Source organism: Triplophysa rosa, linkage group LG5 (assembly GCF_024868665.1).
Source record: "Triplophysa rosa linkage group LG5, Trosa_1v2, whole genome shotgun sequence".
NCBI classification, from domain to species: domain Eukaryota; kingdom Metazoa; phylum Chordata; class Actinopteri; order Cypriniformes; family Nemacheilidae; genus Triplophysa; species Triplophysa rosa.
Genome location: NC_079894.1, coordinates 21,020,773 through 21,046,876, shown reverse-complemented (window position 1 = coordinate 21,046,876; position 26,104 = coordinate 21,020,773). Strand labels below are relative to the sequence as shown.

At 38.4% G+C, this 26,104-nt stretch overlaps 1 protein-coding gene across 2 annotated transcripts; it reads right to left on the bottom strand.

Annotated features, from left to right (window-relative positions):
* Positions 1-24,047, bottom strand: nlrb5 (NOD-like receptor family B, member 5). Of its 2 annotated transcripts, none has more exons than XM_057335013.1 (20): positions 23,674-24,047; positions 20,202-20,321; positions 9,232-9,326; positions 9,044-9,097; positions 8,127-8,154; positions 5,769-7,449; positions 5,529-5,609; positions 5,296-5,367; positions 5,044-5,178; positions 4,790-4,948; positions 4,604-4,687; positions 4,400-4,467; positions 4,059-4,108; positions 3,507-3,571; positions 2,972-3,189; positions 2,558-2,814; positions 2,113-2,229; positions 1,881-2,028; positions 1,731-1,775; positions 1-1,625 (listed from the first exon to the last, which is right to left on the bottom strand). In XM_057335013.1, the coding sequence occupies exons 1-20, from the start codon at positions 23,690-23,692 to the stop codon at positions 1,351-1,353; spliced, it is 3,771 nt and encodes a 1,256-aa protein (XP_057190996.1). In that variant the 5' UTR covers positions 23,693-24,047; the 3' UTR covers positions 1-1,350. The 2 variants fall into 2 exon arrangements, with proteins under 2 accessions (XP_057190996.1, XP_057190995.1); XM_057335012.1 differs by having other exon boundaries at positions 2-1,625; positions 20,202-20,324; positions 23,674-24,046.
* Between the last annotated feature and the right edge of the window lie 2,057 nt (positions 24,048-26,104).

Here is a 26,104-nt window from a genome sequence, read left to right as displayed (position 1 = left end):
TTTCAATTTTAGATTAACTGTCCCTTTAAATTTTAAGCACAGACCATTCATGGACATATCATTATACAAAGGTTGTAGACACTTGGGAGATCTTGTCAAAAAGAGAAAACTGAGAAATAAAGAGATAATTAATTAGGCAAGTCAATTTACTTGGTAACCATTACTGTTTTTCTCGATTGGTTAAACACATTTCTTGAAATTATGCCTCGCTTTAAAATATTAAATGTTTAGCCTCTTACATTGTACGTTACACTCGTTCAACATTAAAACTGATGTCAGTGTTGCTAGATTAGGTGGACGATTTCCAGCCCAAAGGCTCACTAAAGCCTACTCACTCCAACAAAAACCAGCCCAAAATTTTAACTGCCAAAATAATGTGATAGTATTTTATTGCAATGTCAATCAACGTTGATAAGGATCGTTTTTTATTTCCTTATAATTTTAATCATGACAAGATGAAAAATATAATAAAAAATCAGGAAAATAGATCAAACAGATCAAACAAGGCAAATGCATTAAGAAAATTAGAAAATAAGACTAATAGGATATGTCCAGAAACCACTTCAAATGGCAATCAGGAAATTAGCGCATTTTTGTGCAAAAGTGCCCACTATAATTAGTTCATGGAAAGCAACGCAATGAGCAGGTATTTTTCACTCGTTCATGAACTTAACGCACACACCACGATAGCAAAAAATATGCAATTAATACATACTAATGAACAACAGCAACAATAATGCGCTTAACTTAACGAGCTGCTTTAACTTCTGAAAGAACTACAGTACATCTTTCGTGAAGTATATGTTTGTAGAACATGCGAATAGCTAAATTACATATTTAAAATCTGGTCCTTTGGCGCTAAAAAACCCTACCATTCACGAGTCACCACATGATGAGAATATCACGCTCGAGATCTGAGAACAGTTACTCCGTCTTCTTTGATTTGATTGGTCACCGCTTTGCTCTGTAAACAGTAACTCCCGCCTTCTTACATTTGATTGGCTAGTGGCCACCTCACACAGCGCTTCGGCTTTTAGGCAGACCTATCATTAGGTTGAAAAAGTCACGCAATGACAAGAAATAATATTGATTGTGCATCAAATACAGATTAAAACTAAAGTAACGAGCCTGGTTTGAAAATGTAAAAAGTAGAAAGTACAGGTATTTGCGTAAAAATGTAAGAAGTGAAAGTAAAAAGTCGTCAGAAAAATAAATAGTGGAGTAAAGTACTGATACCAGAAAAATCTACTTAAGTACAGTAACGAAGTATTTGTACTTCGTTACTTCCCATCTCTGGTTAGCTGTTGTCTTTGTAACATATGTAAACACTGTTTAATGTCTTGGTCTGCATTACTGAGCACTAGTAAAAGCAAACTCCAAACTATCCACTAGATGGGGTTCTTTCTCCTTCAGGAGTCTGTAAAACTCTGCTTTGACAGAAGGTCCTCCAGAGATCAGAACCATGTACAAGATTCTCATCTGTTTTCTGTGTGTATTCTCAGCATGGACTTCACTCCACATTTCATCTGTGATCATCTTTTTGGACTTCAGACAGTCAGCTATCTCCATCACCGACGTGACTCTCTGAATCAGTTCATTTCTGTGCTTGTCCACAAATTTACATTCTAATTGAAGCAAAAGAGGATCGAGTTACTTCTTGTTCGAATTTATATTTTATTATGATGTAAACAAAAGAATATATCATGAACATTTTAGGACTGAAGTCATACCTTCGGCATTTATGACAGCAGTAGAGTCAGGGCTGGAGCCTGATGCTATTCATATAAAAATAATAGCTCACTGACATCTCAAAATTAAACATTAGAAACTTGTGGTGTCAACAACACAAGCTTAATTTACAGCTAACTTTTAATGCCTACCTGTTAAAAGGATTCGCCGTTGTGTCCAAACTGTTGTCTCTTCGGCAGTTTTGTCTAACAAACCCAGCTTCACCTCAACGTTCACATCCAAAATCACTTCGAACATGGGATGAAAGTTTGGGTCGAAATCAAACTCGAACACTTCACTCTGAAAAAGAAACATTGTGATTGTGAATGACAAACGATAGATTATAATTATACAATTTGATTCATAAAACAGTATATGTGAGACCTTTGGTTGAACTGTAAGTCCCTCTGGTAGAAAACACAGACTGTACTCTCTCCCAGGAGTCAGACGACATTTTGAACTGGTCTGAACGTGCCGATTCTCCTTGTGCTGGCTTTTGACCTGTGTAAGGGTAGCAAAGCTGTGAATTAGTTATAAAAGCTGTATGTCAAAAAACCGTCCCATCAAATAAAACAACAATTGATGCTCCATGATTTACAAATAACAGTGCTTATCTGAAATATATCTTTTACTGTATTTTTTATATTCACACATCGACAAACATTTTCAGCATCAGCAAATATCAGCAATTTATACTTTTACATACTTAAAAAATATTTTAAACCACACACAGATAGTTATACACATGTACACACAGTATATATGACATACAGAAGATATCTATATTGTTATCCTGTTTAAAATAACAACACTTGTAGCTGTACAGTACCTCTGATACTGGAACATTTCTTGGAAGCAAATGGACATCTAATATTTTCTCTTTCTGTTTGACAGATATTGGTCGGACAAAGAGCAACACTTGGTAGCGAACAGGAGAAGCAGGAAATATGATCTTTTTTATGAGCCCAAACAGTGAGAACTCTGTGACATCAATGATCACATGTGTGCTGGTCACTTTGAGCGGCTGCAACATTTCTACATTGTCATCAATGAAATGTGCTACAGCCAAACTGTCTTTGTTTTCCTCTGTAAAAGACAAAAAAAAAAGATTTTCTTTTACGAACAACTCAAGTCTGAATTTATCTTATGTTTAAAATCCTAATCTTATTCCAATTTTCCTTTTTCCTGTCCTATTCCATAAATAACAAGTGTTTATTAAAAAACAATAAACAAATGAACATACCAGTGAGAATTTCACAGTGTGGAAAGTGTAGTTGTGAGACTGAACCTTCAAAACAGTCAATGTCATATAAGGGTCCTGCAGGCTGCATCTGACCCAAACCATCTAAGCGACGTGGATCCCAGGGCACCATTTTATACAGCATCTCTCCTTCACCCTCCATCACAAACACAAGATTGGTCAAACTGCACTGAAACTGACCAGCATGTGGAGAAACAAACCTGAAGGAGAGAAGACTCATTTATACTTTAATAACTTAATATATGTTTTTACATAATTACTCAAAATATATCATGTAACTTACTGCACTACTTGGTGTGGGAGTAGGGATGTGTTTATTTAGAAAATTACAAGCATCATAAAAATACAATACATAAAACCCCAAATGAAAGTGAACAAATATAATTCGAATAAAAATGTGAACTTTAAGTTCACCATGTTGTATTTTTGCTGCAAAGTTTAGTTCTTTCATTTACTTTAATTTATCCATAAAAAAATCGTTAGAAAAACAACACTAATTAATTTAAATGTTATATACCTGTGCATATTTTCTCCTTTGATGTCATCTCTCTCAATGAGTTTAGGTGTAAACTCGTCTAAGCTCTGCATTGAAGAAAGGAATAATGCATTTTGTATTTAAAATGACCATTTAAATAATACTGCTAATGAAATGTTATATTCCTAAATGATAAGTAAAATATTGGTATAAAACTATTATATATATTTCAATATAAATACTGAATTTAAAAGCATTTTAAATTTTTGTTACATCAACCATGTTTTCAACAATGAAACACAAAGAGAGATATTTTAAGAGCATTAATACTCTTTATTACCACATGGGAGTGAAAGGTGACTGATACTTAATAAGTATCTGTAATAAGTATTAAATTAAATACGTATTCAGTAGCAACCTCTTCATTATCATGCGTTTGGATGCAAATACATGGTTTCTTTTCACTGTTCATTTGTTCTATTTATTTTGTACTAACTTGGGCTATTAAAATGTAGTAAAGATTATTTTAAAATTTTACACCCAATTCATATTTGTAAGAGTGTGACAACAATCCCACAGTTTTGTAATACTTACTCCTTGTGCAGCTGCTTGTAATGTTGAGAAGGATACAAGAGTTTCTCCTACTGTAAAAGAAAACTGATTTGTTTGTACATGCCGCTTCAGATTCTGCTACAGTCTCTCAAATGATTTAAGGTCAGAGAACATTCTTATGAGTAATCAATGCAGAAAGCGTTATATTAACTGTATAAACTAGATTATATCATATAAACTCAAGGCGTTTTCCAAGATGGGTATGTGGAAGTTTTTTTTTTAACTAATATCGGTATTATATGTGCAAATAATAATATTTTTAATTTAAGTAGGCTACAAATAATACGTTTTTACAAAAATACACAATCAAACAGTTTCTCAACTGTATTTTGTCTTCAGCTCCTCTGTTGAACCATCTCCGTTACGCTTCAGCAACACTGACTTCCTCCATCTGAAGAGAATGACATTGTGCATTTACAGTAATGTTGCAAATTGCTGTAATTTCTCTTTTGGAAAGAAAAACTTACCAAGTGAAACTGGACGAAAGACTTAAAGGAAAATAGATTTATTTATCTAAAAACTCTTACATGTTAAGTGTCCAATTCATGTGCTTTAATGATTCCTGCAGGGTCTGAATTACCTCCTGTGGAATCGTCAATATGGTTTTTATCCTGAAACAGACAAAACATTTACATTTAAACAGTGAAATAACAGCAAACAACTTTTCAAGAATATGTATTTGAAATATTGAATTGATAAAAAACGAATTCTACCCAAGTTCACTCAGAGTGGGACAGGTCTGGATGAGGGAAAGAATTGTTTGAACCAATGTGTCACTCAAGATTTCCACCTGCAATTGGACTTGCTTTAAACCAGATGCAGAGTGCAGGACTTCCAACAGAGTGACAACCTCTTTATCAGAAGCTTCTGGTCTGTGTCGAGAAAGAAGAAAAGGAAATAAAGAGTCGAACATGTTAGCAGCGATAGAGATTAGATAGTGTATCTGAAGAATCAAGTATCTACTCACTGCTGTGTCCATCTCATGAACGTCTGCAGAACGTTTCTCCAGTTTATTGTGTAAATCACTGGACGAGGACAAGTAAGAGTTAATTCTAAGAGTACTGGCCCGTTTAAAGAGTTTTTTGAGCTGCTAACGGACAACCTGCAATTAAAAAGGGAAAAATTTAGCTTGCAATAAACATCAAGTCAAGTAAAGCTATACTTTTGTATCAGTGGTATGAATGAATGCTGTCATGTTGGATAATTTAGACATTCTTACTTGACGTTCCCATCTCTTACTGATCCAATGATCTCTGGACAGCTTCTATTCCTCTTTTCATCCACCTTTATCCTAACAATTTAATAAAATATGATATTTTCCTAATAATTACAGTACTGAAATCTGTATTTGCAATAAATGCATTGGTATACTATATGCCCAATAGTATATATTTTCATGTGGTATGTATTATAGTAATGTTTAAATATTGGTTAAAAATGAAAATCCATTACATCAGATGATTCTGAATCTTTCCTTCTCCAAGAGCTGAAATAAAATCCCCAACATCATCTGAACTGTCGTTTACCATCAACCTTTGAATGTGAACAGACACGTTAATTTTCTTGCTGGACACTAAATGATGTCCAGCAATAAAACTACATTTGCATTAGAACTGAAACTGAACAAACTGAAAAATGAAATCATGAAATTGTGTGTGTCTGATCAGACATAAATGCCTGATGTTCACTCACCACAGCTCTTCACAACTACACAGTGCAGGCTGAAGAATCTTCAGATTGTCAGATGTAATGTTGAGTCTCAGGTTTTTTATGTGCTGACAGCACTGTAAACAAAACCTCAACACACAGCAGTCTGTCCTGTTTAGTGGAATGTTGGACAGATCTATCAGAATCAAACCTTCCAAAACATTCCCAGTGAAGCTCTTGTCGTGGAGTTCATGGAGACAATGAAGAATGAAGAGCATGTTTTCATGTTGATATCTCAGTGAACACCGATAGATCCATTCCTTCAGCTGGGTTTCTATGTTGACAGGAAGAGTCACGTTGTGCTTTTCAAAGAATGAGTTGATGGATTTATTCTTACAGAAACCCCAGAGGAACAGAATCACAGACTGTAGCTGCTTTGAGTATATTATTTCTGAATCTCTGTTTGAAAAGTCTGCAACAGACCAACAGGACAAAGCCCATCCTCTCTCTACAGTGTGAAGCAGATCTCTGACTTTACTCTGAGACTCATCTTCATCAAGTAAGACATAATAGAAAGCAGTGAAGAACTCCTGAAAGCTGAGATGCATGAATCTGAACATTGTTTCCTGCTGGATTCTTTTTTCTAAAAGGAATTTGTTCAGGAATGGATTGTGAACAGGATCTTGAACGGTTTCATTTATGGTTCTTTCATCAAACAGAACTTGTCGTTCCATCACCCCTCTCTCTGCCAGCTGACCCAGACTCTTCAGCAGGGTCGGGACAGACTCACTCAAACCCTGACAGTGATGCTCCAGTAGAGTGGACACAAGGTCAACATATATGGATGTGGTCGTTTCCAGACCGCTTGTTACATCTGTACCATCATTGAATCTTTCTCTGATAACTGTGCAGATGATCCAGCAGATAACAGGACTGGAACAGGCAGTAAACAGGGTTTCATTTGCTTTAACAGACTCATAAGCGTTCCTGAAGAGCTCCTCATCCTGAAAGAACTTCTGGAAATACTCCTCAATCTTCTTCTCAGAGAAGCCCACAATCTTTTTAAAACACTGAGGTCTGTTGAGCAGTTTGTTCAGTTTCTGTGTGTCTGAAGATCTGGTGGTGACCAGCAGGAAAGACTCGGGCAGGATTTGTCCTCGCAGCAGTGCGCAAATACAGACTTCAGGTGGGGCTTTCTGAAATAGATCAGTGGGTTGTGTTGTGTGAAAAATGTCCTGTGTGAGTCTAAGCTCATCAAATCCATCAATAATGAAGAGCACTTTTGATGAGAACTGCTGCAGCATCTCTGAGGTCCGATCTAAAGGTAAACCGCAACTCCAGCTCAAGAGCCCATTGAAACTCATCTCCTCAGAAAAACACATCAGCTCTTCACAACTCAGATAAAAAACCAGATCAAATTGTGCATGGTATTTTTCAGATGCCCAGTCAAACATAATCCTTTGTACTATGGAAGATTTTCCACTGCCAGAGCTTCCCTGGAGAATAACAGCCATTGGATTTGGATCTTGGATTGGATCTCCAAAAAAGTGTTCTACACAGACTTCAGCTTCTGGAACAAAACCATCCACATCTTTTTGAATGATGACAGGTTCTGTATACAGGGCTGCGTTTGATCTGTGTTCACTGCAGATAAAGGTTCTCCATTGCTCCATTTGATACATCTGGATAATCGACATCTTATAATGATGCACCAGAGTCCAAAACACTGCAGGAAAACATACAACTGTATTTTTTTACCTTATGACATAAAACATTGAATTATGTTGAGAATACTCATATGCATGAGACGTTCTATGACTGAATGCAGACATCTGCATGCAATTGTAACCTCTAAAAGTAGGTGTACACTGTGCAATTTTAAAGGGATAGTCCAAAAAATGAAAATTGTGTCATCATTTACTCACCCTCTTGTCATTTCAAACCTGTATGACTTTTTTTCTGCAAAACACAAAATAAATTATTTTGAAGAATGTTCCTTGCAGAACAACAGCAATACCCATCGACTTGCATTGGCTTTGTGTCCATAGAAGTGAATGGGTACTGCCGTTGTTTGGTTAGCAACATGCTTCAAAATATCATCTTTTGTATTCTGCAAAAGAAACAAAGTCATTAAGGACATTCCAAAAGGTGAGTAAAAAAAGGTTTGAAACACAGAAAAATTTTAAAACTTCAATTAAAACCATTAATTTTGTACAGTACAGCACATACAGGATTATTAAATCGATTGATTAAAATTGAATTGTTAAAACAGGCAAAAACAAATTTTTTATGTTGTTTGAATTATAATTATATTGAGTTACATGTATTATTATGTATTATTTCATTAATTAAATAAACCTTGTATGATGTGATCAGTGTAAAAATTGAATAACATGAGCCTACCATTAATCCCTGTCCCTGGACTGCTCCCCTATTAAAACAGGGAAAAGCAAATGAAAAACATGAAGAGCACAGACACAAACTCACCCAACAAATGCACTCTTAAGTCATTCAGTGGACTAGCCTCATGTACAAAATTTGTTACTTAATTTTTCCGTAAACGGGAAAGAGAATAGTGACGTTTTCCAAATACTATAAAATGTTACACAGTTAGTGTAGTCCAGTACAAGTACACACTGACTATATTTTTTCAAAATGATTAGAGCCTATAAGATTAGAGCCTTATTATAAATGAACACAGATGATGTGCCATCATTGATTCTTTTTTAAAAATGAATATAATTTACAATTTTCTGAATCACAGTTTCACTTTCAGTGTAAGAGCTAAACAAAGTTTTGTAGTGACAGAAAAACTCTTATCATTTATTCAGCAAACACCTATGAACTCAATTTAATAAAAGACTGAAAAACATACACATACAAACATGTATATCTATTAGTAGGCATGGACCAAACACCGGTTTCAAGGTATACCGTAGTTTGGAAACGTCATGGTTTAAAAACCACTAAAAGTTTCTGTTAAACCGTTCCAAAGGTATGAGCTGTTTTTATCAAAGACGGAAAGGGCAGGAATCCATCAGGTTCTATGCTATTTTTTGTTTATGCTTAATTAGTTGTTTGCTTATCTGCACTTAATTTATTTATATGAATGCATGTAAAAGAAGACTAGAAAGGGGTGCCATGCCTTCAAAATGTTGGGGAAGCACTGATTTAACCTGACATACTGTACATGTTTACTACTGTTCCAAATATCCATATATTGTGTGTTGCTTAAAAATAAAATATATTGTGTTTTTCACCCAGACATTTAAAAGAACTGAAATACCGCCAAACAGCGAAACCGTGATAGTTTGGCTTACCCCAAAAATCTCATACCGTCCCCTGTCTCCAATAACAGGTCGATCTGAAAGACACTGAAAGGATTTAAAATAAAGTTTTGTAATGACAGACGAAACTGGAGAAATACAGGAATAAGGAAACCAAAAATCATTTTTTACACTTTGTAACCGATGCCATTATCATCAATAAAATTATCAGACATCTTTACCATCTTCAGAGAATCTAGATTCTTTTCTAGTTTACTTCTGATCCATCTCCTCTTCCCTAGATTTATCATCTGAGGTGATGCTTGTGGAGCGTCCTCTGAAAAATATGTGAAGAATGAGAAAACTGTTGCTAGTACTATGATTTATTACCTGTTGTTGCTTTTAGCATTCTCTTGAAGTCTAGAACTTGTCAAAATGACCTTGCACTAGATGGCATCATTGTTCATTATTTCACGCAAAAGTAAAAAACAACTCTTATCATTTATTCAGCAAACATCTATGAACTAAATTGAATAAAAGACTAAAAAACACACACATACAAACATGTATATCTATATGTAGTATAATATCATCAATTTTCTTTGCAAAACACTGAAAGGATTTAAAACTCAAGATTAACAGTGAGGGAAATAATTATTTGATCCCCTGCTGATTTTGTAAGTTTGTCTGCTTACAAAGAAATGAAGGGTCTATCATTTTTATGGTGGGTTTATTTTAACTGATAGAGACAGAATATAAAAAATCAGGGGAAAAATGTTATATAAAGGTTATAAATTGATTTGCATTTCAGTCAGTGAAATAAGTATTTGATCCCCGAGAAAAACATAACTTTGTACTTGGTGGAGAGACCCTTGTTGGCAAGCACAGAGGTAAAACATTTCTGATAGTTGGTCACCAGGTTTGCACATGTGTCAGGATACATTTAGTCCACTCCTCTGTCAATCTTTAAGGTTTCTTGGCTGTCGCTCAGTAAATTGGAGTTTTAGCCTCCTTCACAGAGGTTCTATAGGACTAGGGTCTAGAGCAGAGGGGGGAAAACTTTTTAGACCAGAGGGCCACATCAAGTTTTGCAAACCAAGTGAAGGGCCGCATGCTACAACCTTGATAATAGAACATTTATTTAAAATAGAGGTATGCATGGAAAATATATTACCTGACAGAAAAATGTGTCATATTAACACATTAAACAACAATTCTTATTTAATATCTATTATTGAGTCATATTTACAACAGATATAATCTCACTGCACTCCTATTACTATGTACACTGTAAACCCGAATGTTCAAAGAAATTAAACAGTTTAAGTAGTGTAAACTTAATTTTATATTTAAAAAAAATCCTAACTTAAATGTTTTGAGTTCCTGTAACTAATTCTTACTTTTGAGTTAGTTTAACTTAATTTCAACAAGTTAATTCATGATCTGTTGAGAATGAAATTCAGTTCCTAGCATGCTTTGCGTGAGACTGCATTAGGAAAGTACATTTTGAAATGAAGTGTTATTTTATGAGTTTTTAGAAAGGAAAAAGCCTTGTTAATGATGAATGTTCAATTATCTTGGATATTTAGAAGAGTTTGTTGTATTTTTGACTTTTGGGGTTACCATCGTTCAGAAGAGTGGTGCTTATGCTTAGGTTGTGGGAGGTGCAATAGCAGTCGTGTGTGTTGCATCACTCTCTGTGAAGGTTGTTTGTTAATTATTGATGCAGCTGAACTGTTTAGGTTATCTTAAGACCTTTCATTTATTTAGCTGTAAAAAAAAGTTACTTTGCTAAATGTTCAAAATTAAAAGGAGTCAACAACAGTACAACAAACTCAAAACTTACTAGTTTTGCTTACTTAAAATTGGGAACATCATAACTCAAAAAATTTGATACATATAAGTCATCATAAAACTATGTCCGATAAAAACTCAGGAAAACCTTAGTAATTGCCTTTCCAAGCCATGGTTATGACAGTGTTAATGTGAGCAATGAGCCTGGTCCCCTCTCCTTGCAAGGGTGTCAAAGTCTGGAGTGATCTTTGATGTAGAAATCCTCAGGATAGCTGACAAGTGGCTGTTTGTTAGGTTTGATCTGCGGTGGGCTTTGTTGTAGTTCATGATTGAGTAGGTTTGTTCACACACATATGTGGATCCAAATAAAACAAGCATTCTTTGGGAATGTTTCTTAATGTTTGGAAAAAAAATTCATCCAGTGAAGCATAAAACTGGATAACTGGTGTTGTCTGAAACTTCTCCTTCAAAGTACTGTCACACTGGATGTCAATGAGTTCCAGTTGTGTGTCTGGTGGTGCATTCTCACTGTCAAAAGATAGGGGGCATGAGACAAGTTCAAGCTCAGTCTCAATTTTTGCAAAGTCTGTGAAGCGACGGGAAAATTCTGCATGCAAGTCGCTCAAAGTGCTGTACCTCTCAATGTGAGACTATGTTATTGGTGAGCTTAGTCCGCCCAGTGTTGGAAAATGAGCAAAATCTCGGCTGGATATATGTCTGGAGAACAATACAAGTTTGGCTTTGAACGCTTTCACGTTGCTGTACAGTTCGTGCGCAAAAACGTCCTTTCCCTGAAGTTTCAAATTGAGATCGTTCAGATGCCTCAGTGTGTCGACACCGAACGCGAGGTCGGTCAGCCAGTTTGTGTCTTGTAATTCGGGAAAGTCGTCAGTTTTACCAACTGTATTGAGGAACGTTGCTATCTCAGCTTTTAGTTCCCAGACACGGTGAAACACTTTGCCGAGACTTAGCCAGCGCACATTTGAGTGGTATAAGAGGTCATGGTGCTCTGCCTCCGTTTCGTTAAGTAGCTGAATGAACTGCCGATGGTTAAGCGCTCTTGCCCGTATAAAGTTGACAAGCTTCACAACCACTTTGACAACATTTACTAGCTTCAACACACTTTTACACAACGCTTCTTGATGTATGATGCAGTGAAGAAATATTAGTTCTTCTGAGTTCAGGCATTCGTCTTTTACTTTGTCTTGTAACCTTTTTAGCAGTCCAGTGTTTTTACCGGTTAGGTTTGGAGATACATCCATTGTGACACTTGTCAGCTTTACCAACGGCAGGTTATTTTTCCCCAGGCAGACGGACACACTGTCATATAAATCAACGCCCCTGGTCGTTCCCATCATTGATTCCATCCCAAGAAGTTCCTCTGTTATTTCGAAATTTTCGTTTATTCCTCTGACAAAAATCAAAAGTTGAGCAGTGCCCGCGATGTCAGTACTTTCATCCAGTGCGATAGAAAAAAGGCTGAATCCATCCGCTGTCTTTTTTAGTTCGGAGAGCAGCTCCTCAGCAATAACTTCAACGCGCCTGGTGATTGTTCTCCACGATAAGCTAATTTTCTCAAACTGACTTTTAGAACCAGGACAAAGTATGTCAGCAGTCTCCACCATACAGTTTTTCACAAATTCCCCATCCGAAAAAGGCTTGCTGTGCTTTGCAATTTTATGTGCCACTACATAACTAGCTTTCGTTACAGATTCTTGAATTGCGCACTGTTTCGTAAATGTATTTTGCTGGGCTTTTAAGTTTGTGGCAAGTTTTAAAGCCTTGTTTGCCTTTTCTGCAGATCACAGGTTCACAGCATAATTCGAATGCTTGCTTGAAAAATGACGACTGAGGTTGTAGTCTTTAAAAACGGCAATACTTTCATGGCATATTAGACATACCGCCTTTTGTCCGATACTGGTGAAGAAGTATTTTGTTGTCCATTCTTCGTTGAACACACGACATTCAGAGTCCACTTTTCTTTTTTTCGCCACACTCATTTTTGTAACAGATTCTGATCTCTAGAATCTGTAGATATATGAGACACCACACGCAGACAGCACTGTACCGTTACAACACAACTTTATTCATCTTGTTCTACCTCCAATACACACACACACAGACGGCTCCTGACTTAGCACGCCCTCTAGTGCTACGGCGGGTACTCTACACCCCCCCCCCTTTTAGTCTAAACCCTGTTTTCTCATATAATTTACCTCAGACAAATGTTTCTTCACTTAACCCTTTTCACTTTTCATGTCACAAAGAACTCACATTTAAACATTTTAACATTGAACAGTTTCTTATTATATCCCAAGCGGGAAGCCAGGGTAGACTACCTGGGACTTCCTGACTCTGCTGAAGGGATTATTCTGACCTTTTCTTGACAGCAGGCCTCACTATACCAATGACCTACAAGTCTAGTCTTTCTGGTGGCCGAGATGTTCTACCCGACCTCGTGACAGACTCATTATCACCTTGCCCGATTGGCTCTGGAAGAACTACCAGATGTGCTCGGTTTCTTCTCAGTGTTCCCATCTCCGTTTCTACATGATAGGATCTCGGTGTTGATGCTTCCCCCTGGACTGTTCCGGTGCTCTTGGACGTCCTAATCCACACTCTCTGTCCAGGTGTGATGACAGGTAAGTCTTTCGCTCTGTGTCTATACTTGTGCGTTACCTGTTGTTTCTTTATCAGCATCTTGTCTTTCCTTCTGAACATTTTCAGATCAGGCCATTTCGGTATAAGAGCTTTCTGTGCGACTGGAATTGTTGAACGTATCTTTCTCCCCATCAGAAGTTCGGCTGGAGAAATACCATGGCTCAGTGGAGTTGACCTGTATGCTAGAAGTGCTCTCTGAGGATCTCCATTCTTCCTGAGTAGTTGTTTTAGGATTTGGATTTGGATTTGGATTCAATTTATTGTCATTGCACATGTACAAGTACAAGGCAACGAAATGTGACCTCTGCATTTAACCCATCCAGAGAGTAGTGAACACACGTACCCCCGGAGCAGTGGGCAGCTATCACTACAGCGCCCGGGGAGCAAGTAGGGATAAGGTGCCTTGCTCAAGGGCACCTCAGTTGTTACCCGCCGGCCCTGGGAATCGAACCGGCAACCTTCTGGTCATGAGTCCGACTCTCTAACCATTAGGCCACAACTGCCCTTTTACACTTTTTAACTGCGTGCTCTGCTTCACCGTTACTCTGAGGAAAACGGGGACTGCTTGTGACATGCTCGAACTCGTAGTCCTTCACAAACTCTGCAAACTCTCCAGATGCAAACTGAGGGCCGTTGTCCGTCACCAAGGTGTCCGGAATTCCGAACCTGGCGAAGATGACCTTCAACCTCTCCACCGTCGTTGCTGTCATGAGTTTGGGTAAGTTCGCGACTTCAATGTATCTCGAAAAGTAGTCCACTACAACTAAGTAATGACTTTCCTTCCACTGAAATATATCTGCTGCAACCCGCTGCCAGGGTCGCGCAGGTAAAGGCGATTGCATCAGTGTCTCCGTTTTTTTCTGTGAGTGCTGACAACAGATATCGCATCTCTCCACTACTTCTCGTATCTCCTTTATCACTCCAGGCCACCACACAGCTTGCTGCGCTCTTGCAATGCACTTTGTCATACCTTGATGGCCCTGATGAAGTCTCTCTAGCATCTCCCTCCTCATGAGCTGTGGTATCAGGAGCCTCTCTCCTTTCATCAGGAACCCGTCAGCTACATGGATATCTGCTCGGTGAGACCAGTACGGTATGAGAGATTCACCTACACTTTTCTGACGTTCAGGCCAGCCTCTTTGTGAATACTGTTTCAGCTGTTGGCAGGTTAAATCTTTACTCTGCATTTCCTGAATTTGTTTCAGTTTTGTCTGTGTTGCAGGTAGTTCTTGAACAACAAAATCCACAAAAACTTTGCATTCATCTTCTAATGTGACATTTTCTCTCGATTTTTCAGGTCCCATTGGAGCTCGTGACAACACATCTGCAGTAATCAGTTGTTTCCCTGGAACATAACTGATGTTGTACTTGAATCTGAGCAATCGCAACCGGAATCGAAGAATTCTTGGAGGTAAGTCGTCCAATGCTCTGTTTCCCAACAAAGAAATGAGAGGTTTGTGATCTGTATGCACCATGAATTCCATTCCCAGCAGATAAGTACTGAGTCGCTCGCATGCCCATGTTACTGCTAGAGCTTCTTTTTCGATTTGTGCATATCTTGTCTCTGTAGGTGACAAACTTCTTGAAATGTACACCACAGGCCTCCATTCACTGTTCTTCTGCCTCTGCATCAGCACACCGCCCAGACCATAGGATGAAGCGTCTGCTGAAACGATCATCTCACTGTGTGGACTATACTGCGCCAATATAGCTGGTGAGCTCAGTTCTTTTTTCACATTCATGAATGCTTCTTCTTGCTGTGCATCCCATGTCCAGGTGCTATCATTTCTTAACAAGTCTCTCAGTGGTTTTGTGAGGGTTGGCAGATTCGGAGAAAACTTTCTGACGTAGTTGACCAGTCCCATGAAGCGTCTCACTCCTTCCACGTTTTGTGGCTGAAGCATGTTGAGAATAGCTTGGATTTTATCCTGGTCCGCTTCGATCCATTGAGCGCTTATTATATGTCCAAGGAATTTCACTCTTTCAGCAGCAAACACACACTTGTCGTTCAGCGTCAGACCGGCTTTTTCAAACATTTTCAACACTTCACACAGTCTCTTATGGTGCTCTTCCCTGTCTTTTCCAAACACCAGAACATCGTCTGCATGACAGAGAGTTCCATCCATCCCTGCAAGTATCTGAGATATCCTGAGCTGGAAGTGCTCTGGGGCAGAGGAAATCCATAAAAGGAAGACGATGGAAGCAGTACCTCCCGAAGGGTGTGATGAATGTTGTTAAGGGTTGTGAGTCTTTGTGCAACGGAATCTGCCAGAATCCAGAGGTGGCATCCAGCTTCGAAAACACAGCTGCTCCCTCCAGCCGTGCCAAGGTATCGTCCACCCTGGCAGTATATGTCTCTCTTTGCACACGTACTCGTTCAGCCTTGTGAGGTCCACGCATATTCTGATGTTACCATTTGTCTTGGGAACCACGACCATTCCTGCACACCGAGCAGTAGGCTCTTCAATTCGGCGGATGACTCCCATCTCTTCCATTCTAAGGAGTTCTCGTTTCACTTTTTCCACAAGCGGCAATGGTACTCGTCGTGGTGCTGATAGTGCATATGGGATGGCTTCGTTTGTCACCTTGATCTTGTAACTGCCTTCTAACTCCCTGAGTCCTGTGAACACTGTGGGGAACCGTTTCTTGTACTGCTCACCCGGTTTGTGTACGTTGGCTATCTGATGCAGTAGGTTAAACCCTGGATCGCAGGTAGTCCCCGCAGAGGCATCACTAAGTCCTTTACAACGTATATGTCATGCCAGATACTCCTTTTTCCATTTTTCAGGCACGCCCGGAATGTACCCATCACATCCAGTGGAGTGCTGTTGGGACCCAAGATGATCTTTTTAGACTCGTTAAGTTTCCCCTGTTTTTCGGCTGAATACATCGTTGCTGGAATCACCGTAACTGCTGCTCCTGTGTCAATCTTAAAGGTAAGTAACTCTTTGTTAACCAGGATTTCCTGTTGCCACCCATTTTCTTGTTTCCGTGTCTGTATAACTCCCATGAAAGCATCTTCGTCTGAGCCATCAACTATCGTTTCGAGTCGTTGAGTCGACCGGCACACTGCAGCAAAATGTCCTCTTTTTACGCATTTTCTGCATGTAGACGCTCTCGCTGGACACATCTTCCATGGGTGCTGGGGGCTTTTCCCACATCTTTTACAGGAACTCATTTGTTGTGTTTTCTGAGCTGTATCAAACCTTCTCTGCATTCTCTGTGACATCATTTTTGCTTTGGGCATTCTCGTTGCCATTACTGCATCTACGTTCACTTCTTTTAGCTCGCTTTTATCTCGTCTGATTACAGGTTGTTGACGTTTTATCTCTTCGTTTTGTCTGACCTGCATCACGGTTTTATATTCCTCGTGGAGATCGCCATATCTGCTGTGTTCCGCAAGCTTATACACGTCCGTGATAAAGCACTCTGATGACTCGCCCAGTTGTTGGAATCTACTATTGAATTTCGCCCGCTCGTAAATAATGTTATGTCTGCCGATGAAATGTTCGCTTAAAGCCTTCTCGACTTCTTTGTAACTCTTTTTTTCTTCCTCACTCAGGGGCAATGTATTTAGAATATCATCACTTTTCTCTCCCATGATGTAAAGAAGCGAGTTTACCTGATAAGCAGGGTTTTTCTCGGCTAGGCCTGACACTACTCTGAAGCGTTCAAAGCGGCAAATCCACTGAGGCCACAAGCTCGGCGCGTCAAAGTTGAAACTTCCCGGTGGCGCCAGCGAAAATATCTGACCCATCGCTTCTTCCGTGTACACTGGTCCGTTTAGTTCACTTCTGACACCATGTAACAGATTCTGATCTCTAGAATCTGTAGATATATGAGACACCACACGCAGACAGCACTGTACCGTTACAACACAACTTTATTTATCTTGTTCTACCTCCAATACACACACACACACACACACGGCTCCTGACTTAGCACGCCCTCTAGTGCTACGGCGGGTACTCTACAATTTTCACTCATTAACGTCCGAGTTATTACCACTGTGCATTCTAATTCTACGTTAGGCCCTAACTGTACTGCGTGCGTTTATACTGCCACCTATTGGCGTTCGCTTGTATTGCATCAAATTAGTAATTCAGAACCAAAACATTACTCAAATGCAGTATTTAAAAAAAAACTCCCTTGCGGCTCGCGGGCTGGATGAAAGTTTTCAGCGGGCCATAGTTTGCCCCCCCTCTGCTCTCGAGACAGGCTAGGACATTTAATGTGCTTCTCCTTAAGCCACTCTCTGGTTGTCTTGGCAATATGTGTTGGGTCTTTGTCATGTTAAAGGCACATCCACGACCAGTCATTTTGTACCCGTAGCAGAGAAAAAGCCCTAAAGCATAATGTTTCCAACACTGTGCTTCTCTGTAGGGATGGTGTTCTTGGGGTCATAGTCAGCATTTCTCTCCCTCCAAAAACAGGAGTCAATTTTGGTCTCACATCACTTTCTCCAAACCTTTTCTGAATCATCTTGATGTTCATTGTCAAACTTCAGATGAGACAGGCAGGCCTTCATGGGCAGGAGGGCCTGCGGGTGCTTCAGGATTTCAATCTATTGTGGCATAGCGTGTTACCAATGGTTTGCTTGCTAACTGTGGTCCCAACTGTCTTGAAATCATTAACAAGCTTCTTCCGTGTAGTTCTGGGCTGATCTTTAACCTTTCTCATGATCATCTTTCATTGGGGAAATCTTGCAGGGAGCTCCAGACCAAGGGCAATTGATATTTATTTAGTATTTCTTCTATTTCCAAATAATCACACCAACAGTTGTCTCCTCCTCACCAGTGGCGGAGCTAGAGTTTTATATATGGGGTGGCCAGGGGGTGGCCAAGGCTACTTCAGGGAGTCCACAGACCATGACAGAAAATGTGTGTTTAACCCTGACCTGGCATCAAATTATAAAAAAATAAATCCTAGGATTGCTGATAAGAGGTACAAGTGATAATTTACTTCTAAATGTATGTAGATGAAATAAACAATAAAATATAAATAATGAAAATGTTGAAAACATAGCTTAACCCTGATAACTTGTTTAATTTAAACAGAAACAAAGCAGCACCAGAGGTGTCTTTAAACTGATGTGGATCAGAGCAGCATATATCTGATAAAACATAAACTCATTCCATAGGACTGCAAGATCAAAACAAAATCATTGATGCAGATTATTGCCCTTGATGTTGTCATCTTGATTATTACTTTCAGATATTAGGATACATGAACACTTGTCACACGCTTTACACGCTATACAAAACAAGCCGAGAAGCGTTTATGAATTATTGTATTGCTGTTTTATTGCTTATTTGATTCTCTAAGGAACATAAAAAGCAGTTATTCAAATGGGAAATATGTAGAAAACTAACAAAGAACATCCAACATCATTAAAACACTCAATGGCTTCAGGTAATACAGTAAAGAGTCTGACTTATGAATCTCTTTCTTACATCGTATCTGTACACGGTTAATGATACACTTTTTGAGCATGACGCACTTCAGCACAGCTCTTCTTCACCGATGAATCATTTAAACGCCTCTGATTGGTCAGATTGTCATCCACATTCGTTCATTTTCACCTAAATCTTATTTAGATTGCGACAGTCATAGCTAGTTTTTTCATATGCATGGACTATTTTTCCTCTTTTGTCTTGAACTTGGAGAGCAGATTTGTTGACCTTGTTGTCATTTTTTCCAAAGCCTCTGTTAATTTCTGACCCTGATGTAAACAATGTATGTTATGTTGGGTACCGATTTACTATCTGTTATTGGAGCCTAACATAAACTTACACAATGAAAAGTTGTTTAGGAATCCTAAAGCCAAGGCTAAAGAGGGAAACTTATTTCTTCCTTCTAAAGTTTGTATGAAGTACACCTGCTTAGAATGTTAAAAGAAATAGAGGATCTCTCCCAACACTGTTTATATTTATCTAAGGTTAGAAAACGCTGGGAAAACTTTACATTTACGCAACATTTAAAAGTGTAACGTTAGAAAGTAGGTAGATAATACTATAATGTTATGGTTCAACAAAAAAACGTACCTCACTTGAATTAAGTAACATAAGTAGCGAATCAAATTTTGGGATGGCACCCAGGGTGGCCAATTCGATGTCAGGGGTGTTCAGTGACACCTTGGACCCCCCTCTGGCTCCGCCACTGCTTCTCACCAAGCTTCTGTCTTTAGCCTATTCAAGGTTTGTGCAGGTCTACAATCTTGTCCCTGACATCATTTGAAACCTATTTGGTCTGGACCATGGTGGTGGAGAGGTTGAAATGGAAGATACAGATTCTGTTGGCAGGTATCTTTTATATACATAACAAGCTGATTTAGGAGTACTTTTTTAAAGTGACAGGACTAATCTGTGGTCCATATAGGCACATAACCAATCTGTGGAGCCAGAATTCTTGCTAGTTGGTAGAGGATCAAATACTTATTTCACTGACTGAAATGCAAATCAATTTATAACCTTTATATAAAAAAATTTCCCTGATTTTTTTATATTCTGTCTCTGTCAGTTAAAATAAACCTACCATAAAAATGATAGACCCTTCATTTCTTTGTAAGCAGGCAAACTTACAAAATCAGCAGGGGATCAAATAATTATTTCCCTCACTGTATTTGTCACAAAAAGAGCTAAACAAAGTTTTGTAATGACAGACAAAACTGGAGAAATACAGGAATAAGGAAACCAAAAATCCTTTTTTACACTTTCTAATCGATGTTATCATCAATAAAATCATCAGACATCTTTACCATCTTCTGAAAAATGGGATGAACTTTGTTCTTCTGATTCTTTTCTTCTCTTCTTTTTCTGCTCCATCTCCCTCTCCTCTTTACTAGATTTATCATCTGAGGTTGATGCTTGTGGAGCGTCTTCTGAAAAAATACATTTATTCAGCACACAAGCAGTGAAGAATGAGAAAACTGTTTGCTTGTATGATTTATAACCTGTTGTTGCTTTTAGCATTTTCTTGAACTCTAGAACTTGTCAAAATGACCTTGCACTAGATGGCATCATTGTTCATTATTTCACGCAAAAGTAAAAAACAACTCTTATCATTTATTCAGCAAACATCTATGAACTAAATTGAATAAAAGACTAAAAAACATACACATACAAACATGTATATCTATAGTATATATAATATCGTCAATTTGCTCTGCAAGACACTGAAAGGATTTAAAATTCAAGATTTATTTGTCACAACAACAAAAAGGTTTTATCTACAAAATCAAACGGAATGCAAAAACTTTGAAGCTCAATATCTCTTTAGCGCAGACAGAACTTTTAAATAATTCCAAGCTGTTGAAAAAGTAAGATAATAGTCTACAAACTTTTTAAAATCCCTTTGTTGTTAATCATTTAATCTTTTAAAAAGTGTATTTTACCATATAAACATTTTTCCTGTAAAATTAATTTAATCATGTGATAAAATAACTTAAATATAACTCTACACATTTTTTAAAATACAAATGTAGGAAGGCAAAGAGTATGAAGGTAAAATCATGCCTAAAAGATTTGCATGCGCAGGATAACATTTGTAAAAGCGTACGTGACATTGCAAGCATAAAATAAATTTGCATTAGCAAAAAAGTTTTGTAAAGGTGTAAATCAAGCTGCAAGCGAAAGAAAACAAGTTTTGCAGCATTGTATCATTTTTCGTAAGCGTAATTCATGTGTTGTGAAACGGCAACTTCATATTACGTAAAATAATTATGATCTGTTTTCTTCTGACTTTTGCTTACACTTTTGACACGTTTTTTTGCGCTGAAATACGGCCAAAAGCATTGCGAGTCTGTAAACAGAGGTGTGCAAACACAATGGTGTTATGAACTGCAAAACGGATTCATCGATCAGAACCCGTCTTTGTGTGTGTAAAATAAATCTGTTGCAAACGTCTTGCCTACGCAGGCGAAAACTGTTTCTTGCAATACCCCTATGTGTACCGTTTCGTCTCGCTTGCGCTTACACTTTTTGGCACGATTCTCTCACTAATTTGAGTTTGCAAGCGTGAAGGGGGAGGCGGGGCTACCTTCTTGTGACCAATCAAATAAGGTTCCTGATGACTCATCGTTTTCTCTTATCTGATTGGTTCAATAACGCGCCAGTCAAGGAGACATCAGACACTTTAATGCATGCACCCAGACGATCATAGATATCTCATTTGTTCTTTAAACATTAACCTGACTGACATGTGTTGAATTACTACTATATACCCTTACGAAATTTTTTTAAAAATCGTTTAACCACAGTAAAACTGTGTTTGCCAATGGTAATCCTAACACCATGGTTGCTACTACAAAAACATGGTTAATTTCATAAGAATAGAAATTCTGTACATCATGAAAATGTGCTTAAACCATTGAACTGATGCTACAATCTATAATTAAAATTGTTAATTCCAAATGTATGAGAATTTACACTGTAATTTGAATTGTCTCTTAAGGATTTGATGATGGATGCTGTATCGGATAGGCTTCATTTGCGACTGTCCCACCTGCTTAGTCCACAACCAATTGATTAAGACTTTTTGGAGTTTAGGTTTTCCCAGGATTTAGCATACTATGCATATTAGCTATGCACATTTTATAAATTTCCTGCATAAATAGTTATAAAAATATAAAAACGTTTTGAGAACTCCAATCTCAGCCATTTACAGTAAATTATGGCTTCTGGTATTGTTGGGAAGAAGCACTGCATAAACGCGAGACCTAGAAACTTGGTATTAACTGTTTTAATTGTAGATTGTATAATTATAGTTCATGGTTTAAGCAGATTTACATGATGTATAGCATTTATATCACTGATAATTCAATACATTTTAAACAAGATTTTCTTTCCAAGACACCAGCTAAGAATTCAGTATCAACACATGTCAATCAGCTAAATGATTAAAGAATTGTATATATTAAGTATTAGATATCTATGACCGTCTGGGTGCATGCATTAAAGTGTCTGATGTCTGCTTGACTGGCGCGTTATTGAACCAATCAGATAAGAGTCATCAGGAACCTCATTTGATTGGTCACAAGTAGGTAGCCCCGCCTCCCCCTTGACGCAAACTCAAATTAGTGAGAGAATCGTGCCAAAAAGTGTAAGCGCAAGCGAGACGAAACGGTACACATCGGGTTATTGCAAGAAACAGTTTTCGCCTGCGTAGGCAAGACGTTTGCAACAGATTTATTTTACACACACAAAGACGGGTTCTGATCGATGAATCCGTTTCGCAGTTCATAACACCATTGTGTTTGCACACCTCTGTTTACAGACTCGCAATGCTTTTGGCCGTATTTCAGCGCAAAAAAACGTGTCAAAAGTGTAAGCGAAAGTCAGAAGAAAACAGATCATAATTATTTTACGTAATATGAAGTTGCCGTTTCACAACACATGAATTACGCTTACGAAAAATAATACAATGCTGCAAAACTTGTTTTCTTTCGCTTGCAGAGCTTGATTTACACCTTTACAAAACTTTTTTGCGAATGCAAATTTATTTTATGCTTGCAATGTCACGTACGCTTTTACAAATGTTATCCTGCGCATGCAAATCTTTTAGGCATGATTTCACTTCATAAAAGAGACAGTTTGTAACTAACTGTGGCAAAACTTTAACCGGTGCTGAATTATTTACGATATTATCAACATTCATTTGATAACGATAATTGTGTTTTTAAACCACAGTTGGACCGGCATATTGTCTTTAAAAACACGTATAAACGACATTAGAAATCAATTTTCGCCACATGGGGACTTGATATGAATAATGTGAATATAACAATGAAAAAAGAACTGGTGTGATTTAATGTCTTAAATTACCCTAATTCCCCCATAATGAAAATTGTTTCATTCTTCAGTTTTATGAATTGTGTCTGCGATGAAGAGTCTGATGAGGGAAGAAACTCTTCCTGAGTTTTGGCCATCAAACTAAGACCATCGGCTTAAAGGATACAGAGTTTTAAACAAACAGACTGGGGGATTTAAAAACAACAATTTAGAAAAAGCCGTAAGTAACTATATAAACGTTAGAACCATCGCTCAACATCTGCTTTAAGACAGTCATTGTAAAAGATTATTTCATATTTTACGTTCGAAAAATCCAGTGTGGACAAAATTTAAAATTATAATGGGCTCTAATGCCGGTCACGCCCGGTGTAGAAACGGTGTTAGTTGCCAGTAAAAAACAAACATTGGGGTTCTTTCGAATCGCATATGAGATTTACTCACCGTCATCTGAATCAGCCATTGTGAACGCATTCGAGTTAATTTCAAGAGTTCACTTTAATAGGAAGCAGAAGACAAAAAGCAGTTTTGCGCAAACTAGTCGTGTTATCGGAACTTCGCTGACTAGTTTCAGTTTGAGGTACATGTGAGGTCAACATCTGGTTATAAAACCAGAGGCGGATTAACCATATGGGCAATTGGGCGAGTACCCAGGGGCACCAAGACTTTAGGGGCACCAAGACTTTAGGGGCACCAAATAAACCCGCAATAATTTTTTTTAATAAATATACATAAGCACTTGATTTTTAAGACTTAAGTCACGCATCTGCGCTAAATAGGCGTGGCACCATGTGCGGGAATACCCCCACTTCAGATAAAAATGGTTCTGTCCGCCGCACTTTTTCGACCCACCTCCGCCAACATTCCCGCCCGTGTTATCTGGTTAGTTACATAGATTTGAGTGAATTAACATTCAGCCAATCACAAGTGAGTGTTATATGAGGCGAGTTGTCTTTCGTATACACTTTAATCTTCAAACAGATGGAAGCGGCAACGATGCAGAGCGCATTGTTGTAGCGGCGACTAAAAATGCGGGGATTAGCACTGATTAATAAAGGTATACACTCACCTAAAGGATTATTAGGAACACCATACTAATACGGTGTTTGACCCCCTTTCGCCTTCAGAACTGCCTTAATTCTACGTGGCATTGATTCAACAAGGTGCTGAAAGCATTCTTTAGAAATGTTGGCCCATATTGATAGGATAGCATCTTGCAGTTGATGGAGATTTGTGGGATGCACATCCAGGGCACGAAGCTCCCGTTCCACCACATCCCAAAGATGTTCTATCGGGTTGAGATCTGGTGACTGTGGGGGCCATTCTAGTACAGTGAACTCATTGTCATGTTCAAGAAACCAATTTGAAATGATTCGAGCTTTGTGACATGGTGCATTATCCTGCTGGAAGTAGCCATTAGAGGATGGGTACATGGTGGTCATAAAGGGATGGACATGGTCAGAAACAATGCTCAGGTAGGCCGTGGCATTTAAACGATGCCCAATTGGCACTAAGGGGCCTAAAGTGTGCCAAGAAAACATCCCCCACACCATTACACCACCACCACCAGCCTGCACAGTGGTAACAAGGCATGATGGATCCATGTTCTCATTCTGTTTACGCCAAATTCTGACTCTACCATTTGAATGTCTCAACAGAAATCGAGACTCATCAGACCAGGCAACATTTTTCCAGTCTTCAACTGTCCAATTTTGGTGAGCTCGTGCAAATTGTAGCCTCTTTTTCCTATTTGTAGTGGAGATGAGTGGTACCCGGTGGGGTCTTCTGCTGTTGTAGCCCATCTGCCTCAAGGTTGTGCGTGTTGTGGCTTCACAAATGCTTTGCTGCATACCTCGGTTGTAACGAGTGGTTATTTCAGTCAAAGTTGCTCTTCTATCAGCTTGAATCAGTCGGCCCATTCTCCTCTGACCTCTAGCATCAACAAGGCATTTTCGCCCACAGGACTGCCGCATACTGGATGTTTTTCCCTTTTCACACCATTCTTTGTAAACCCTAGAAATGGTTGTGCGTGAAAATCCCAGTAACTGAGCAGATTGTGAAATACTCAGACCGGCCCGTCTGGCACCAACAACCATGCCACGCTCAAAATTGCTTAAATCACCTTTCTTTCCCATTCTGACATTCAGTTTGGAGTTCAGGAGATTGTCTTGACCAGGACCACACCCCTAAATGCATTGAAGCAACTGCCATGTGATTGGTTGATTAGATAATTGCATTAATGAGAAATTGAACAGGTGTTCCTAATAATCCTTTAGGTGAGTGTATATACATGGCATGCGTCAGAAATAAGATGTTATAGTGCCGATAATGTATATATGCTAATAGTACGTGGAGGTAAGGCCACTATTTAAGGTCCAAACCTGGGTTTTAAAGTTAAAGTGAAGAACGGTGTCATCACTATAGCAATCAATTCATATGTGTCCTTTTTAGTGGAGTACACTTTTATCTTAGTACTTATGTGATCGTTTAGTAAGAAGAATGTACACATACTGTGCTTAAAAAGAGCGTTTGAATAGCTGTATAGCAGTTAAAATAGTAACAATAACGTTTCATGTTATTTTTATGAATAACCTTGCTATACATTGTAATCTGGTGAATGCCACTTTGGTTGTGTTCTAGTCTACAAAAGTGTCATGTTAATGTGTAATTCTTGTAAAATAGTATATTGTAAATTGCTGAGTTTCATTCTTATAAAATCTTTTAATATATAAATCTTTTAATGAGTGGATTCTTGCGTGTGGGTAGGTGGGTTGATGGGGGGCACCTCTGGGGCTGTTGCCCAGGGGCACCATGATGTCTTAATACGCCATGGTCCATGGCCTTCGAGGTGGTTTTAGTGCGTGCTTATGGATGC

Excerpts from the sequence above, each read along its gene's own strand:
- nlrb5 (XM_057335012.1), bottom strand. Across the intron at positions 4,949-5,043 it reads TTCATGAGATGGACACAGCA|ACCAGAAGCTTCTGATAAAG; the intron begins GTGAGTAGATAC and ends TTCTCGACACAG. Across the intron at positions 4,688-4,789 it reads CCCACTCTGAGTGAACTTGG|GATAAAAACCATATTGACGA; the intron begins GTAGAATTCGTT and ends TGTCTGTTTCAG.